This window comes from Dermochelys coriacea, chromosome 24 (genome assembly GCF_009764565.3).
Source record: "Dermochelys coriacea isolate rDerCor1 chromosome 24, rDerCor1.pri.v4, whole genome shotgun sequence".
Taxonomy (NCBI): domain Eukaryota; kingdom Metazoa; phylum Chordata; order Testudines; family Dermochelyidae; genus Dermochelys; species Dermochelys coriacea.
In genome coordinates, this window is record NC_050091.1 from 8,442,214 (window position 1) to 8,460,431 (window position 18,218).

The 18,218-nt window shown below is 48.9% G+C and overlaps 2 protein-coding genes across 5 annotated transcripts in view; both read left to right on the forward strand.

Moving 5' to 3' along the window:
- PI4KB (phosphatidylinositol 4-kinase beta) overlaps positions 1–8,654 on the forward strand; it is a 59,061-nt gene extending 50,407 nt beyond the window's left edge. For all 4 annotated transcript variants that reach the window (XM_038382779.2, XM_038382777.2, XM_038382781.2 and 1 more), the window contains 3 exons: positions 401–533; positions 1,086–1,206; positions 5,004–8,654. In XM_038382779.2, coding sequence (XP_038238707.1) covers positions 401–533; positions 1,086–1,206; positions 5,004–5,185 — 436 coding nt within the window. In that variant the 3' untranslated portion in view covers positions 5,186–8,654. The remainder of the gene's footprint in view (positions 1–400; positions 534–1,085; positions 1,207–5,003) is intronic.
- A 5,230-nt stretch (positions 8,655–13,884) lies between these two features.
- LOC119847697 (unconventional myosin-Ie-like) overlaps positions 13,885–18,218 on the forward strand; it is a 34,964-nt gene continuing 30,630 nt past the window's right edge. The window contains exons 1-2 of the mRNA XM_043501811.1: positions 13,885–14,037; positions 14,074–14,154. Coding sequence (XP_043357746.1) covers positions 14,152–14,154 — 3 coding nt within the window. The 5' untranslated portion in view covers positions 13,885–14,037; positions 14,074–14,151. The remainder of the gene's footprint in view (positions 14,038–14,073; positions 14,155–18,218) is intronic.

Here is an 18,218-nt window from a genome sequence, read left to right on the forward strand (position 1 = left end):
TTGAGTAGTGGGAGTTCGTTTGTGTTGAAGCCATGCTGCTCGGAGCATTCGCTGTGTAATTGCAGGGCTGTTTTGTAAGCAATAAACCCCCATATATGTACCTAGTTAAAATGTTATTTTTGGTAGTGTTGTACAAGAGGCAGAGAAAAGAGGCAAGCAGAGAAAATTGCAGCCCCGTGTGCACTTGGCATTAACAGGAGATGCTGCTGGCTTAAACTGAATCCAGTACCTATTTGCTTTGTCAGTGCTCAAGCAGTTGCTCCTCCGCATTGGGTGAGGACCTTACAGCTCTTTACTCTGTGGGCGCGTGATTCTCCAGCTCCAAGTGACTGGCAGGGAGATGGCGTCTGAAATAGGAGCTTGTTGACAGTTTTCTCTCTCGTTCTCTTTCCCCTTCAAGGCACAATGGCAATATATTGCTGGATGCAGATGGACACATCATCCATATAGATTTTGGGTTCATTCTCTCCAGCTCCCCCAGGAACCTTGGCTTCGAGACATCTGCCTTCAAGCTCACGTCGGAGTTCGTTGATGTAAGTGAGCTATAGCTAAATTCTGCCTGGAAGGGAAAGGGTCTTGTGGTTTGAGGCACAAGATCAGGAGCCAGGAAACCTGAGTTCCGTTCCCAGATTTGGAAGGGTGTGTGGTCTAGTGGTTAGAGCAGGGGACTGGAACCCCAGACTCTTGGGTTCTCTTCCATACACACTTTCTCTGTGATCTTGGACAAACCCCTTCTTCTCTATGTATCAGTTTCCCCATCTGTACAAGAGGGATGATTCCTATTTCTTGTAGAAGAGTAGTTATGAGAATTGTAATTGATTTCTGCAAAGCATTCAAATGAAGGGCACTATAGAAGACTTAGTTCTGATTCCTAAAGAACTCTCAGATCCTAGGAAGAAAGTTGATATAGAAGTGCCAAGTCTTACCACAAAATTAGATCCTTCAAATAAATGTGCCTTTTAAATCATTCCTGATGTGCTTTCCCAGCTGTCTTTGCTAGCACGGCTGCTGTTGGAATTTCCTCTCTAAGGAACGCTTTTGGCATGTCACTAGAACCCGTGCTCACTGTCTGATCTGCTTTCCAGGTCATGGGTGGTCTGGATGGTGATATGTTTAACTACTACAAGATGCTGATGCTTCAAGGCCTCATCGCTGCCCGAAAGCACATGGATAAAGTCGTGCAGATTGTGGAGATAATGCAGCAAGGTATGACATTGCTTTCCAGCCTCATGGCTCCAACCTGCTCTTACACATGACAGGATACCTATGGGCATTTCACACACCTGTGCTGGGAAAGGGGCGACAGCTATGACTAGATGCAGAATTTTGCTCCCTGTCTCTGCCCTCCAGATGGTCTTTCTTTTTATTGCGCAGCAGTGGGCAAGTGTTCCCAAATAGAAGACGGACATGAAACACCACATGAAAATCTGGCAGTTCAGACGATATTAGTCTCTGGGATCTTTGTGCGAGATCCATGTCGGCTGCATGATGCATCCACATAAGACCATTTGAATTGCAGCGATTTGAATATAGAGGATGGATGGAGGAGGTCTTGTGTAATGGTGAGAGCAGGGGATTGCGACTCGGGTCACCTGGGTTCTATTCTCTGCTCTCCCACTCACTCTGCATGACTTTGGAAGAGTCATTTAGGGCTTGATTTTCAGAAGTGCTGAGCAGCACCTGTAATCCAGCTTAGGTCAATGGGAGCAGCAAGTGCTCTGACTTAAATTTTCCCTTAAATGGGGTCCCTCCTTCTCTGAAGGCGTTGTGAGGATTAGAGTATAGAAAGCTCTTTAAGCTCCTGTGAGGAAAAGAACTAGAGGAGAATTATCATGATGCTCCTGAAAGCATTGCGTAGAACTAAGCATTCAGTCAAATTGCTAATGCTGGGAAACTGTAGCATGCTTTGATCCTATCTTATTCTGTGTATGTCGTCTAACTCCTATTTAACTACTGTGTGTGTGGGTTCTATGGAAAGATAAATAGGTTTGGCAGGACCGAGCTTCTGAAGAGCAGTCATCTAGCTTGCTGATCTTGACTCCTTTATTTAAAATGTAATTTGCAACATTGCCTGCCGTGGGGAGAATTGTTTGCCAATCATAATGCTCCTGCGGACACTTGAAGTGTGGAGAGAAGCAAGCCAATAACTGAGTGTGTGTCAGTTTGTCCTCTAGATTGCCAGAGATGTTACGGAGAAAGTCAGCAGAGCCAGGTCCATACGGTAGCACAGGTCATCTGTGAGTGTCAGGAAGCAGAATAGAATATTCACAGATAAGTTTTCTATTGTATGAGATCTTAAAGGGGCTAGCAGCCCAGTGCTCCCCAACTAGTAGCGTATGTACTGGGACTGGCACTCTGAGCTCCCCCCCATGCAATCCTCATGAGGGGAACCTCTGTGCAAGGATGGGGGTGCCACTGCTGCCTGCCCTCAATCTAGCTGTGCATGTTCAAACCTGCCATGGAGCTTTGCTTTTTCTTGCATGCACCAGGCAAGGTCCGAGCACAGTGGCAGGTTAGAGCAGCCCCAGTTGAGTGGGACGGGGTAAGCAGGCTGGGACAGCTGAGATCTTAGTCTGATAAATGTTCCACTTTATCAACCTCATTGCAGCATAATTATATTCACTACATTCCCCTTACAGGACCAGAGAAACTGTCCCTAACGCAAGCATTCAGGGGTTGCATCACCAAGCTACAGCTTTGCAGCTGGGATCCTATGGTCAGGTTGTCTAATGGTTAGAGCAGAGAGTATTGGGAATGTGGGTTCTGTTGCCAGCCTGGTCATAAGAGCAGGGGGAAAAGGAAATCAAAAATGTTGTAGATATTATAACTTTATTTCACTATTATACTATAACACATTTAGCTTCCTAAGTTAGAGGAGTGGAAATAACCATCCAATTTTATACCATGGCAAAGTGTAAGGTCACACCTAGCTGTAAGTGAATTGGGTCTGTTCCCCTTTAAAATTACACAGAGGACAATAACCAGTCTTAATCTATTTACCGTATGTACTCATCCATTAGCTCGTTCATTTATAAGCCGACACCCCAAGATGGATAGGTTAAAAAATAGTAAAAACTGTATGACCTTTTCATAAGCTGACCCTATATTTCCGGGGTTGGCAAACTTCGGCTCCTGGCCGATCAGGGTAAGTCACTGGCGGGTCGGGACGCCACATCCCGCAGCTCCCATTGGCTGGGAACGCACATCCCGCAGCTCCCAATGGCTGGGAATGGCGAACCGCTGCCACAGGGAACTGAGGGGCTCCGTGCCTGCAGGTGCTCCAGGTAAACAAAACGACAATGTATTAGATATTCAATTCAATGATTTCATAGAGATTAAAATCATCACATTTTGGTGTAGACCCGTTTATAAACTGATCTCCGCTCTTTGATGCATCACTTTTTTACTAAAAATATTCAGCTTATGAACGAGTATATACGGTAATTGTTTTGCTGGATATTAACGTCAGTGTTTTAATGATGTCTACACAGTGCCCTCTCTCTGCATTATGTTGCAGTCTCTTACTCCTAGTTAAATCGCAGCTCTCCCTGCAGCGGGTAACCAGGCTTGAAGCAGTTCATAGATTCATAGAGGTCAAGGCCAGAAAGGATCGTTATGACTACATAGTCTGGCCCCCTGCAGTCCTCAAACATAGTTACCACCCCAGTACATTAAAAACACAGTTTACCTCCACACATGCCCAGTTACGGGGAGAGTTACAACCTCATTCATCAGCTCTTCTTGCACGTTGACCTCTGCACCCCTGTCTGGCCGCTCAGGCTAGAGCACAACTAGCAGCAGCCTTGTTGGACCATTTCCAAATGACTTGTTGCTAGTGTGGTTCAACACTTCCTTTGCAGTCCAATAGCCCAGACTGTAAAATCCTCCAGCACCACGCAAGGATGCTGCACACATACAGAATAACTAGTTGGTAACCCTCACACTGAATCAGCAGCTCTTCCTCCCTCCCTCCCCTCTCCTGCTGCATTTGGCTGAAGTTGCACGGCAGGGTGAGTTGGGAAGAACCCGTGTAAGGATATTGTAGTTCAAAGTCTGTGTGGTGCAGAGGGGGAAGGAAATGGGGAATAACTCGCATACCTCCACTGGGCACCTGTTTCAAGCATCCACCGAAGTATTCCTCACCTGGCAGAGACTGGCTTTCAACTACAGATCAAGCAGTATTGTGTTGGGATCCAGGGGGGACTTTAATGTGGTTGCTTAAGAAATAGGGGCGGTTCCTTCTTCTGGGCTTTGCCTACTTTCCTGTATTAGAAGCTTTTTAACTAAACTACCTTAAGCGCCACTCAGCACACAACCATAAACATTGTGTTAGCCAGTTTGTTAACCCTAGCCTGGACGAGTTAGCCACCCCCAGATGATGGGTGAACGGTGTGTCCTTGCTTATACTGAGGGCCAGCTCTCCAGCTGCTGTGAATGGCTGCAGCGCTGTTGGAACTAGTGGCGCCAGATTCCCGGCAGGCATATGTCTGTGCAACTCCATTGGAGTTGATGGCATGATTCCATTTTACACCAGCTGATAATGGGGCCCAGTGCTGTGGTTGTGAACGCATGTTCCTGTCGCTTCCCAGGGCAGACAAGACCTTAATGGGACCCTCTGTGCAGGTTTCCCTGTTATTACTAGATGGCAGTTGCAAAACGTGCCTCCAAACCAGGCTGTTCCGACTCTCAACTATTCTGTGTAAAAAGAAAAGGAGTACTTGTGGCACCTTAGAGACTAACAAATTTATTTGAGCATAAGCTTTTGTGAGCTACAGCTCACTTCATCGGATGCAGTGAGCTGTAGCTCACGAAAGCTTATGCTCAAATAAATTTGTTAGTCTCTAAGGTGCCAAAAGTACACCTTTTCTTTTTGCGAATACAGACTAACACGGCTGCTACTCTGAAATCTATTCTGTGTAAGTTCTTCCCACTGCTCCAGAATTTGCTGTTAACTCTGCTCCTCGTCTCCTCCTCTGTCCCCATCCCCACCCCCGATGTGTTAGGTTCTCAGCTGCCCTGTTTCCATGGCTCCAGTACCATCCGCAACCTGAAGGAGCGTTTCCACATGAACATGACAGAAGAGCAGCTGCAGATGCTCATTGAACAGATGGTGGACGGCAGCATGCGGTCAATCACCACCAAGCTCTATGATGGCTTCCAGTACCTCACCAATGGCATCATGTGACAGCTGCGCCCCTACCACCAACTCAGGATGGCTTTTGCCGCAGCCACAGTGCCCAGCTGGAGACCTGCCACCTGGCCGAGGGAAAAGGTCTTGCCCCCTGTGGTGAAAGGAGCCGAGCAGTAGCATCTCCCGGATGCTTGGTTTATCAGACTTGCAAGCCACCACCAACAAAAAAACAGTGTTCAGAGAAGCAAAATCCACGTGTGAAATTGACTAAAACAAAAAGGATCATGTGACAACCATTGCGATCACGTTTAATGTGACCGCGGGGTCCAGGCGTTTGTGAGACAAAGCCATCAGTGCTCTGTGGACAACAGAGAATTTGCTAGACACCAGAACCATGTGTACATCAGTTCCTCCCACCTTTATTTCAGTATTATGCCTGTTGATGTCCTGTGAACTCTTCCACGATCTCATAAACGTTTAGGGCCTGGGGTGGAGGGGGCCAAAACCATCCTTCTCCCTGAGTCTGGAATTTGCCGATATTTTGAGCCTTCTGCTAGCACCACTTGAATGCAGTTGAGGTGAATCCCCATCAGCCCCCAACTCTGCATGTTCTTGTACAGCATTCTCAGCATTATTTGACTCTCCTGATGTTGGTTTGGCTTTTTTCACCCTTTGCACATTTTAATGTAAGTTTAAGTTGCAAGTTAAACAACAAACGTGTCTTGAGATCATAGGTCACTAGACACAACCCATGTAGCACAGTCTTAACCTTCTGGAGCATAGGGTTATTAGGGCTTAGATCTTTTTGTTTCCTTTCATCCACGTCTCTCATAGTCTGGCCATGCAACGGCATGCCCGTCTGTCTGTCTTTGGGCACCTTTTTGACTTTGTTCCACAAATCTGGGGCTGTGAAGCTTTCCCCTGCAATAATATCAGACTTCATGCTTCATGGGTTTGTGTCACCCTGAATGTCTTGTCCTTGGCTGATGATCCCGGTGATGCAGTAGCCTGGCCCTGAACTTGCACCGCCTTGAACTCAGCAGCAGGGCTGCATGTTGCTTTGTGTGTGGTATCCGCACAGGGGTTATATTTCCGTGGATGATGATGTTTTTACATCTACCTGGATCGGACCTCTATATGCAGAATGTTCCCCTGGAGGTTATAACCTGTCCCATCCCCCCTCGGTGGTGTACTTTGGAGTGAGCCAAGTTTCATGGCTCCCAGGGAGCGAGGCAAAATGTGGACTGATGTTGCTAGTTCTCTCCCTAGGGTAACTGAAGGCTAGTCTAGGCTTATCCATCTTACCTTGCTTACATCTTACCTAGCTAGAGTTCAGGAGACGGGTTGATTTTTAGTTTTGCAGCAAGCAGGGCATAGCTAGTGCCTTTTTTCAGTTTTAAGTAAAGAAGTGATCGTGCTAATTTTTCATCCCCAGAAACAGGTCAAAAGCAGATGCTGACAAGCACAAAGTTGCAAAGAACCAGTAGAACGCAGCTGTAAGTGCAGGCTGTTTGGCATATAGATCCAGGGCACGGAAATAACTCTATGCTGGGCTGATTTCATTTTTAAAACTCCCTTTCCGCTACTGTCTGGCTGAGAACATCTGTACTTTATAAAGAGCAACAAAGTTTGATTTGTTGAAGTTTCTCCATTTCTGTACGTTAATATAACTCTATTCACACACAAGTCCTTTCCCTTTTCCTCTCTCCCCTCAGTGTATTCAGACTTCCTGCAGCTGCTGATCAGATGGTGGAATCCCCTACTACCTGAGTGTGTGTGATTTGTTACCTCAGTCCTGGTCTCCTCCAACCCCCATTGTCTCCTGTATGTGGACTCTCATGTTAATAGGTGTTTGTTTAGTGCTACTTTGCCATGTTGATTATTTAGCCTTTTTTTGAACTGTATTTTAACATTATGGGATAGAGGTTTCTGGCAGGAAGAGGCAATATTTCCAAGTTTTGCAACCAGAAGTTCAAACCACTGCGTATGCTCCTGCAGCCCAACCGATGAACAGCAACCTAGGCTTCACTGTCTCCCAATTGCAATTAAAACATACAGGTCGTGGGGGGCATAATCTTCTGTCACTTCCTGATCTCAAAACTGGTTATTCTTGTTACCAGTTTGGAAATGGATTGGCAAAATGTAAGGTATGGCTTTTTACTGTCCACTGAAGGAATTATGAAAGGTCTGAAACATTGACTTTGCAAGGAGTGGAGAAAGCTTGGGTAGCAATATGCTGATCCTTGCAGGTGGGAATAGAAAAGGACCTAGCACTAGTTTCATTACAAAAAAAACACTAACCTAGTTGCTTTTGTCTGTTCGTCTGTTCCATTTTTTAATTTTTCCCTTTAAGTTCCTCCTTGTAACTGCTCTTGTGACCCAGCTGTTCCCGGAGCAGCCAGCAGGGGCTCGGAAAAGGGGCCGCAGATTTTAAGGAACAATCTGAATTTCTGTGGGAAAGACCCAGCATTGCAGGGCCAGAGGGGTGGAGCTAGAAATGATAGAATTGTTTGGATGATCACTGTGTGGGGCGGAATGGTATCACTCTAATATAAGGACAAAAAGTAACTATGAATGTCGGAAAAATGAGTGATATTTGTCACATGTTGTAGCTTACAAGCAGATTTGCAGGCTGCTGTGTTGAATGTGGTTACACTTCTATAATCCACTTGGCAGTGGTAATTGTGAGGGTAGCAATTATTTGTAGGAGTAGCTCATGACGTGTTGGTCATTTTGGCTACTACTGAGTTTCAGAGCAGAGAAAGGATCATTTTAAAACTTTGCAATTGGCTTGTTTTTTTGGTGGGGATCACTGGGATTTAACTTTTGGGTCAAATTTAGGCTTAGTTTACTCATTTATATGTCACTTAGCAGCCTGTTGAATTGTCAGAAAACTGCTTTAGTTGCTAACTTCGTGTTTCAGCTCCTGCCGCGACTCAAGTTTGTTTGGCTGTAAAAAGCCCTGAGAAGACGCTTCAAATGACTCCATCTTGCTTTTTAGCTTCCCCCTCTGCATTTATCCTGACGTGGAAATGAACTGCAACCAAGTTCCGCTTTAATGTAGCAAATAGCATACGGATCCCCAGTGATCGGATATACTGAACCCATAGTAGCAGCATTGCTACAAGTGGCAAATTAGCAAGTGAAATAGTGTCCCTGTGTACAAGTTACCCAGCCAGTTGGGTGACTTCTGCAGATTGTTGCTACTTAATCTGGATGGGATCCTTTGGAATGTAGTTTTCATTTAAAATCCTCATGGAGAGTACATTTTAACAGCTAAAAGGGGATGGGCTGCATGACGGCAAGAGGAGAGGGACAAAAATAAGATCCTAATAGGCCATACTAATGGCCTCTCCTTGAGCAGAAGCGAACACCCTTTCTGATAGCTGCTGCTGGCTACACGGACTATGTGTGAACCTTTCAATGTGTGGGGATTTTTTATTTTCCTATTCAATAAGGATGGGCCAAACTCAGAAATAAAATATACAACCAGAACTTGATTTCTAATAAAATGTCCTTTTTTTAAAAAAACAGAAAAGCTGGTGCAGAAATTGTTGATTGCGTCTCGTTAAGCCGTCAGCAATTAAGAAAAAGCTTAAAGGGGAAAGCTCTGGTGGGAAAGATTGCTTTGCATTTCCTACGTATTCCAAGCCTGCCTCTTTCTATCACACCCCTAGGCTTGCATAAAACAGATTAAATGCATGTAGGTAGAGTTTGACCCCGAAGGATCACTGTGGGCAGATCTTGAACTTAACTGTGGGTTTCAGGACAGATCTAGTTTTTTTAACCTCCTTTGAATACTAATCCTCATTAGGGGATTTCCAAGCACTATACACAGGTGAGTAAGCATTATCCTCATTTTACACGTGGGGAAACTGAGGCACCCTGATATGACTTGATGAAGGTCATGCAGTGAGTCAGTGGCAGAGCAGAAGGATGGTCTTGTGCTTAAGGTTCTGGAATTAGACTCGGGGAATGGAAATGTCTAAATGTCCCAACCTTACATGGTAGATTTTCTCCTGGTGGGTATTGGAGTCAGATCAGCTAGTGATGGGAATGAGATTTTACTTGAGTTAGCAGCCCTACCAAGCTAGCTTAGCTATGGCGGAATGGGAGTTGGGTTCTGTTCCCCCTCATGCATCATTAACAGAATGGTTGACTGAGGTCGAATCACTAATGCCTGTGCCACACCACTGGCAGTCACAGGGTGAGACAGGTCTCACTGAGGGAGCTTCTAATAGTCATGAGGATGCACGAGTGTCCCTGAGCGCTGCCTGCAGAACTATCGTTACCAGGGATGATGCAGATGAAGGATTGAGCCCCGCTTCCCATTTGGATCTCAAGGTGGATTGTTGAGTATGTGGGCGATGGAGTCGGAGGCACTGAGCCGGGAGCCCAGCGAGGTCTTTCGGAGAAGAACCCCGCCTCAACGTTCTGAAACATGTTTGTCAGTCGCTGCATGGCAGTTCCGGTCGGGGTGTAGACAAGGAGGCCGCGTTGTGCCAGCATGTGTCCACGGAGCTCCCAAACACCTGTCTGATGGGACTGATGCAGTCACTAATAACCTCTGCCAGCTGGAGCTCTCTGCTTTCCCAAAGAGCACCCTCATCCGTACCTCCTTGACGAAGAGACAGAGGCTCCTGGAGAGGAGACTTCCTCAGTCAGGCATGTCAGTAGCAGAGTTGGGGATCTTTACTCCCATCCTCTGACTCCCCATGCTGGGCTGCATTTGACCCAACACCCTGAAGATGGGGAAGGCTCTGTATCCCATTCCCATGTGCCTGACCCCCAGGCCGAGAGCTGTGAAACTGGAGGGTTTGATTAGTAGTGTGTGGGGCTGCCGCCCAGTTACCTTCTGCCTCGGGCTGGGATCTCTGCCCTGGCAGTGGCATACTCTGCAGTTTTTAAACTGGCGTGAAGCCCAGCTCTCCAGTGGCTGAGCGGCTTCTGCTGGGTCTGCGCAGAATTGGATGTGGGGAGTGGAGCATCGTAAGAAAGGGGAAGTATTCTGGAAAGCCAGGCAGCGCACTCACTGTTCTGGACAAGCACCCCAGAGTCTGAGATCGAGGCCAGAAGGGACCTGTAATAGTATGGACATTCACCCCGAGAGCTCTCCCTGTTGCCCTGGTGCTGTGTCCCTGCCTCAGTTTCCCCAATGCACTTTCAGTAAGTTCAGTGAAGTTCTTATGTAGCGAATGGAGCCCTTTCGGGGCTCTGGTTTATTTAAACAAAGGCCAATTAGCTGTGCAGCAAGGGTGTGGGGAGGGAACTAATCTTAGTCTGTCAGCCCCACCCAAGTCCCTCTGTCCTGGCTCATCGCCAGGAAGGCCCCATTTGATCATCTATTAATATGGAAATTCTAATATAAATTTAATATTAGTACAATGTAATAATGCAATTATAAATTAGAGTATATACAATATATTGTATGTACTAGAATTATAATTTATGATCATGCCTATATATACCTATATTTACCTAGATTTCAGTAAGGCATTTGATACCGTGCCACATGGGGAATTATTAGTTAAATTGGAGAAGATGGGGATCAATATGAACATCAAAAGGTGGATAAGGAATTGGTTAAAGGGGAGACTGCAACGGGTCCTACTGAAAGGCGAACTGTCAGGTTGGAGGGAGATTACCAGTGGAGTTCCTCAGGGATTGGTTTTGGGACCAATCTTATTTAATCTTTTTATTACTGACCTTGGCACAAAAAGTGGGAGTGTGCTAATAAAGTTTGCAGATGATACAAAGCTGGGAGGTATTGCCAATTCGGAGAAGGATCGGGATATTATACAGGAGGATCTGGATTACCTTGTAAACTGGAGTAATAGTAATAGGATGAAATTTAATAGTGAGAAGTGTAAGATTATGCATTTAGGCATTAATAACAAGAATTTTAGCTATAAGTTGGGGACGCATCAATTAGAAGTAACGGAAGAGGAGAAGGACCTTGGAGTATTGGTTGATCATAGGATGACTATGAGCTGCCAATGTGATATGGCTGTGAAAAAAGCTAATGCAGTTTTGGGATGCATCAGGAGAGGCATTTCCAGTAGGGATAAGGAGGTTTTAGTACCGTTATACAAGGCACTGGTGAGACCTCACCTGGAATAGTGTGTGCAGTTCTGGTCTCCCATGTTTAAAAAGGACGAATTCAAACTGGAGCAGGTACAGAGAAGGGCTACTAGGATGATCCGAGGAATGGAAAACTTGTCTTATGAAAGGAGACTTAAGGAGCTTGGCTTGTTTAGCCTAACTAAAAGAAGGTTGAGGGGAGATATGATTGCTCTCTATAAATATATCAGAGGGATAAATACCGGAGAGGGAGAGGAATTATTTAAGCTCAGTACCAATGTGGACACAAGAACAAATGGGTATAAACTGGCCACCAGGAAGCTTAGACTTGAAATCAGACGAAGGTTTTTAACCATCAGAGGAGTGAAGTTTTGGAATAGCCTTCCAAGGGAAGCAGTGGGGGCAAAAGATCTATCTGATTTTAAGATTCTACTCGATAAGTTTATGGAGGAGATGGTATGATGGGATAATGGGATTTTGGTAAGTAATTGATCTTTAAATATTCAGGGTAAATAGGCCAAATCCCCTGAGATGGGATATTAGATGGATGGGATCTGAGTTACTATAGAAAATTCTTTCCTGGGTATCTGGCTGGTGAATCTTGCCCATATGCTCAGGGTTTAGCTGATCGCCATATTTGGGGTCGGGAAGGAATTTTCCTCCAGGGCAGATTGGAGAGGCCCTGGAGGTTTTTCGCCTTCCTCTGTAGCATGGGGCATGGTTGACTTGAGGGAGGCTTCTCTGCTTCTTGAAGTCTTTGAACTATGATTTAAGGACTTCAATAGCTCAGACATGGGTGAGGTTTTTCATAGGAGTGGGTGGGTGAGATTCTGTGGCCTGCGCTGTGCAGCAGGTCAGACTAGATGATCAGAATGGTCCCTTCTGACCTTAGTATCTATGAATCTATATAAGCATAATCATAGTCCATTTGCAATTCATATAGTTATAAATCAATACAATTATCATTAATATGCAAATTATGATTGCAGAATGCAAGATTCAGCTACCAACAGATCTTTGATCATAATCATTAACTTTCTGGTAAAATGGACAGCAGACACACGAGGCGAAACCTTTTAAAATGTCATTTATTAACAGAGGAATTTCCCCCATCTCTGGCTGTGGTGAGGGAGAAACTGACGCGTGTGGATATTTACCGTTGAAAATTGAAAACTTCCAAGCTTAACTTGGCCGTCCATTTAACTTTGCCAGTGGCTCAACCGGTGACTTCCACTGACTAGCAAAGCAAAATAAGAATACCTAACTCTTAGGTATTGTTCATAAGTACGTCTCAGAACACTTCAGTTTTTGAATGTACTCATCCTCGTGACGCCCCTGTGAGGCAGGGCAGTGCTATTATCTGCATTGTACAGATGGGTAACCGAGGCACCGAGGGGCTAAGTGATTTACCCGAGGTCACCTGGGAAGTCTGTGGCAAAGCAGGGATGTCTCCCAAGCCCTAGGGTGTGAAACTGCCTTAAAGGTTCCCCAGTTGGCAGGGAGATTTCTTCAAGCATAGATGTTTGTTTCATTTAGACATTGAAAAATCTAGACTGGAAAAGAAGACACCCTCCCCCCCCCGAGGCTGCCGAAGTTCTGAACTAGCTGATCCTGCAGCGGCAGACTCGTGAACACCAGCGCACACAAGGGGGGAAAAAAGGCCCCTTGCAGCACTGAACTAAGGGTATGCCTACACTGCAGTGTAAGCCTAGAGTTCACTCTCAGGCTCAAGCCTAACCCCCCCCTTTCTGTCTACACACAAATCACACTAAGCTAGGCCTCAGGCGCAAGGTCTCAGGACCCCATGGGGGATGAAGGGCCCTAGCCTGAGTCAAGCGCTCTTGTTTTGCAGTGGAGATGCAGCCTCAATGAACTCATGCTCTGGGAGGCTGCCGAAAGTATCCCAGGGACTGAATTCCTTTGTCCTTGGGAGAGTCAGGTTTTCCTGCAGTGTACCACGAACAATGCACTAGAGTGGCCACATTTTGGGAAGGAGCTAGGAGGTCTGGGATATGGGGGTTGGACTCAGGCCCACATCACACAGCATAGACGATGGAGCCCCCTCTTGGGGCCCCAGGGTTCAACGGTTCCGAAGCTGGGGTTCCAAATGAGTGTAGACCCTCAATTAACAAACCCAGGGTCTACCTCGAGTTCTACCTACGCCGGGCTGCATTGCAGAGGGGTTGAGACCTTCGCAAGGGTCCCAGCCCTTCACAGGGGTCCCAGCACAAGTCCCAACATATACTCTGCAGTTTTATAGCCCTGCAGCCTGTCACCCTGAGTCCGCTGACATGAGCCAGCTGGAGGTGTTTTATTGCAGCATCGATCTATCCTAAGGGATGGGGTCTTGAACCTTGGGCCTTGGAATGACTCTGGCTCGGACCTTCCCACCTCGTGGGGTCAGTGTGAAAATGGAAGGGGAGTTAGGCTCAAGCCTGAGTTGGCAGCTCGGGGCTCTCGTTGCTGTGTAGACAGCCTCCCGCCCACCTCTGATCTATTCCCCAAGTCCAATGTTTCCAAACCCTGCAGTTCCCCTTTCTCCCAGCAGGGGCCAGGAGCGACGAGGAGGGAGCCCTCAGCTGCGCGCAGCTGCCTTTCCGCTCCACCAGGGGGCGCCCGCGCGCGCTCCTCCCTTTCCCCCCCCCCCCCCCCCCCACGCCTTGCCCAGCCCGGGAGCGCTCCGTGCAGCCAGCCAGACGCCCGGCGTTCACCTGCCTGTACCTGCCCCAGCCCCCGCCTTCCATCTTTGCCCAGCCCGGCTCCTCTCCTGCTGCCTTCCCCCGGGAGAGGCTCTGCTCTGGGGCGCCCGCCGCCCCCGGGGACGTGCCGAGCTGCTGCAGGACAGGACAAGCCGCCCCAGAGCCGGCGCCAGCCATGGGTCCCTGCTGAGCCACCCAGGGCGGAGGTAGGAAGTGGGGAAGAGTCACCACGATCCAGCCATGGTGAGTTTCCTGCTCCCCCTGGAGACGCTTCAGTCCCTTTAAGATCCAAGCCCCCTGCTGCAAATCCCATGAAAGTCCCGTCCCCGGTGTTCCCCAGTTTAATTATTAGCTACTGGGACGTTTGGAGAGGGGGTGGGTGGGGTTTTTTTTTTTGCATCTTCAATCCCTCCCCCCCCCCCCCGTGAGCAGCAGCTGCCATGAATCACCTTGCAAATGGGATAGAAAGAAGCTGGGTCGGAAGTAGCCTCTGGGGCTGCAAAGGACCCTCCTTGGCCTGATTGAGATTCCCAAGAAACCTTCGATGAAGTGAGCTGTAGCCCACGAAAGCTTATGCTCAAATAAATGTGTTAGTCTCTAAGGTGCCACAAGTCCTCCTTTTCTTTTTGCGGATACAGACTAACACGGCTGCTACTCTGAAACCTTCCTTCTCGCCTCACTCTCATTTTCCTTTGGCTTATTCCCCTGGGCTGGGGCTCTGGCTTCTCTTCTCTGCAGGAACCTCTGCACCTTCTGGGAGGGTTGGTTTTGCTTTTCCGAGCTAGACTTCTTAAAAGGGCCAAATCCTTGTTGCATCGCTATAGAGCACAGGGAGAATATTGCCAGACCCTAGCCAGCTGCCTGTGTAGTCCCCACACATTCTCTGTCTAATCGGGGTGCTTATGGCCCTGTCTGAGTTCTGCCCTGAATATTTACGCCCTTCCCTTTGTGAAGGTTTGAGCCCTTGATCTTGCCCGTGAATGTCTGCACTGAGTGCCCCCCCCCACCCTCCCAGCCTGTGCAGATCCCTTTGCAGGATCGGGGCCTTACAATGGACATTTAAGCTGATGCTAGGTGTCCTGGAGGAGTTTAGACAGGAGATGGTGATGTTTTTAAGGGGTGTGTGTATATGTTAAGGGGCTTGAAAGATGGGGGTGTTATTCCTGGCCATGTCGCCCCCGGGAGCCCCTGAAAGGCACCTGTTTCCCCTGCTGCCTGATGGTGTAGCTAGAATTTCTGCCAGAGCGCAGGCTGGAAGGAGGAGCTCTGAGTGCCACTGACTTTACTGGAGCTCATAAAAAACACCTGGGAGCTTTCGTGAGAGGCACTTTAGAAATGTTAGTGCAGCACCCGGCACAGTGAGTTCCAGGGCCCCTGAGCTCCTGGGAAGTAGGACGGTGTTCAGATCCCAGCTCAAGTTTCCCTTAACAGGACTGTGCTAGGAGAAGTGGTTGTTTCGAACCTGATGCTTAAACGGCTTAGCCATTCCCTCCCCCCGACATGGGCTGGGCTTTGTTTTAATAGCTGCTTTGGTTTCTCAGGGCAGCGGTGAGAGAGTGAGTTACAGATGGGTTTGCAATGGGATTTGGGGGAGCTCTTTGCGTCGAATTGGGCCGGGGTTCCCGTTGCACTGGGCATCGACCTGAATTGCAGGCCCCGGTCTGCACTGTCAGTGTTGAATAGATTTATTTTGTTTTTAAAACACCAAAAGGTGCTGTTCTGATCATCTGATCTGGCCTCCTGCGTAACACAAGCCAAGGACTCTCCCTTCGTCCTTGTCTCCATGAGGAAATTGATGGGTGTAGCAATTCCACAAGAGTTTACATGTGAATGCTCTATTCCAGAATAATTACTCCACTCACAAAGTGGAGTAATTATTCCTGAGTACAATCACTTTTATTCTGAAATAGTTTGTCTACATGGGGGAGTTACTCTGGAATAGCTATGCCAGTCAAGCTCCCCCATGTAGACAAAAATACCCAAAGATCCCCACATTCAGCCCATATCTGATGGTTGAAGTACAGTCCATCTTTTGGAAAGAAATGTCCAGTCTCAATATCAGTGACTCTAAGTACTGGAGAATCCACCCTATCCCTTGGGAATCTGTTCGACAGATGAAATTAGCCTACCTGTTAAATGAAGTTTTACTGGGTTCTTGCCTGAGTAATTTTGTAGCAAACAGGAGGATCTAAAACACAGGAGGAGCTAATTCTGCTCCTCATCAACCACAAGTGCACGAAAATCCGGAGTAAAACAAACCGACTGGCCATATGTGGGTGTTGGTGGTTATAAAGTTTTTGAGGTTTTAGGGTTACACTCAGGCTGGGTTTTTAAGCTTTTCTCCTTGACCATGAGGGTGGGAAACATGGTCTTTCCTTTTAATTTTGAGCAGAGTCTCTCCTGTATTCACATGACTCCAGCAGCTGGGGGCTTGGCGAAGAGTACCAGCTTGTGAGAGGTGGCAACACTGCCCTTTCCCAGCTTGGATCCAGGAGTGTCCTGTTTTCTCAGGACACTGTCATGACAGGCCCTGCCTGCACTCCTGTGTAATGAGGTTTCTGTCAAGCAAGCCCATCCTTGGCCTGGCCTGCTGCTCATGGCCCTGGCTCCAGGAGCCAGATCCCTCGGAGCTGCATAGTTTTCAAACCTTCCCTTAAGGTGCTTGGACTTATTGCAGAGCCTGCGTAAACAGCGGCTCTTGTGTGGTTCGTGTGGGCAGAGGTTTGAATTTTTGGTGATGCTTAAAATGTTCTGTAGAGAGCATCCCTGCTGCCCGGGGGGTGTGGCTGTCCAGCCTGGGGGAAGGGGCACAGCCACCTCTCACCCCTGGGGCAGGGGGTGGGGTGGGGTTTGGCAGACCTGCCGAGGCCCTGAGGGAGGGGCATCATGGGCACAATGCCCAGACCAGCATGGCCGGTTTCCTCTGTGATGGGGTTTTAGATCCTGGCCGTTCCTCTCTGCTGCCCCCACTTCCCATCCCCCAAATGCTGACGGGGCTGCAGTCTCTGTGCCGGTAACTTCCCTCCCTGCCCCCCCACCCCAAAGAGACTCCCCACTCGGCAGGGGGAAGCTGCGGGTTGATGGGGTGCCCGGCGCTGGTTCTAGCCAGTGGCACGGAATTGGGGCAGCCACACCCCACCTTTCAGGGCCAGCAAGTGCTGGTCGGATGCGGGGGTCACTGGCTGGAGTTGGCACGGGGTCTCCATCTGCGGGCTGTGACTGGGGGGGAGCACAACCACCCTGCTCTTCCCAGGTGGTAGGGAGTCCCAGCTGGATCCTGGTTGTCAGGGCCGGTGGTCATGACTGAGACCCACTGGGATGGATGGTGAGCATGGACCCTGCTGGCTTCAATCCTGTGTGTGGAACAGGCTTCCCCTCCAAGCTGTCCGTGGGGCGGCTCTGCTCTGGTAGGCGGCTGCGCTCAGCGGGTCACTGGGAATCTATTAATAGAGTGTGATTAATGCACGTGTGCGACAGTCATCTCTGCTGATTAGAGCCCCGAGTGGGGTTGGAAGGAGAATGGGGATAGAGCAGGGGGCTGGGAGCCAGGACTCCTGGGTTCTTTTTCCCAATCTGTCACTGTGACCTGAGGGGTGGGCAGTCCCTGGGCCTCAGTTTCTCTACCTGGCGTGGTGAGGCAATTTGAGAGCCTCAGACCAAGCCCTGCCTGTCAGTGATGTTGCTGGTCCCGAGCTCCTCACAGAGGATCCTTTCTCCCTGGGGTGCCTTGGAGAAGGGGGTGGCATGGGGAAGGGGGTCACGGGTGGCATGGGGAGGGGGTAGGTGCTGTGTGGGGTGGCATGGGGAGGGGGTCGTGGGGTGCTGTGGTGTAAGGGGGCAGTGTGGGGAGGGGGTTATGGGGTGCTGTGGGGGAGGGGCATCTCTGCTATGATCAGGGAGGGGCGTTTCACAGCACGACAGGATCAGGCTCCTCGCCTCCAGCCTGACCATTAATTCCCGCCCCCACCCCCCAGGCTGGTTCATCCTTAACCCTGCTCCCTTCCCCGGTGTTTGTGCAGCCGGGGGAGCCCTGTAGGCCCCACCGGGCCGGGACCCCTGAGGCAGGATCAGGCCTGTGGAGCCATATGCCAGCAGCCTCCCATGCCGAAATGCCTGGCCCGGTGCCGTGATTCAGCCCAGTTCCTCCGGCCGGGGCTATTCTTAGCGCCAGCCTCCCGGGCCCTGATGGAGGGATCCCCCCTTCCTCCCGGCTGGGCCCTTTGGGGGCAGCTCCGGCCCCCTGTTAGCCGGAGGGTGGGGGTGGCAGAGCTGGCAGTGCTGGCTGGGTCTGGGGCTGTGTTTGTGGG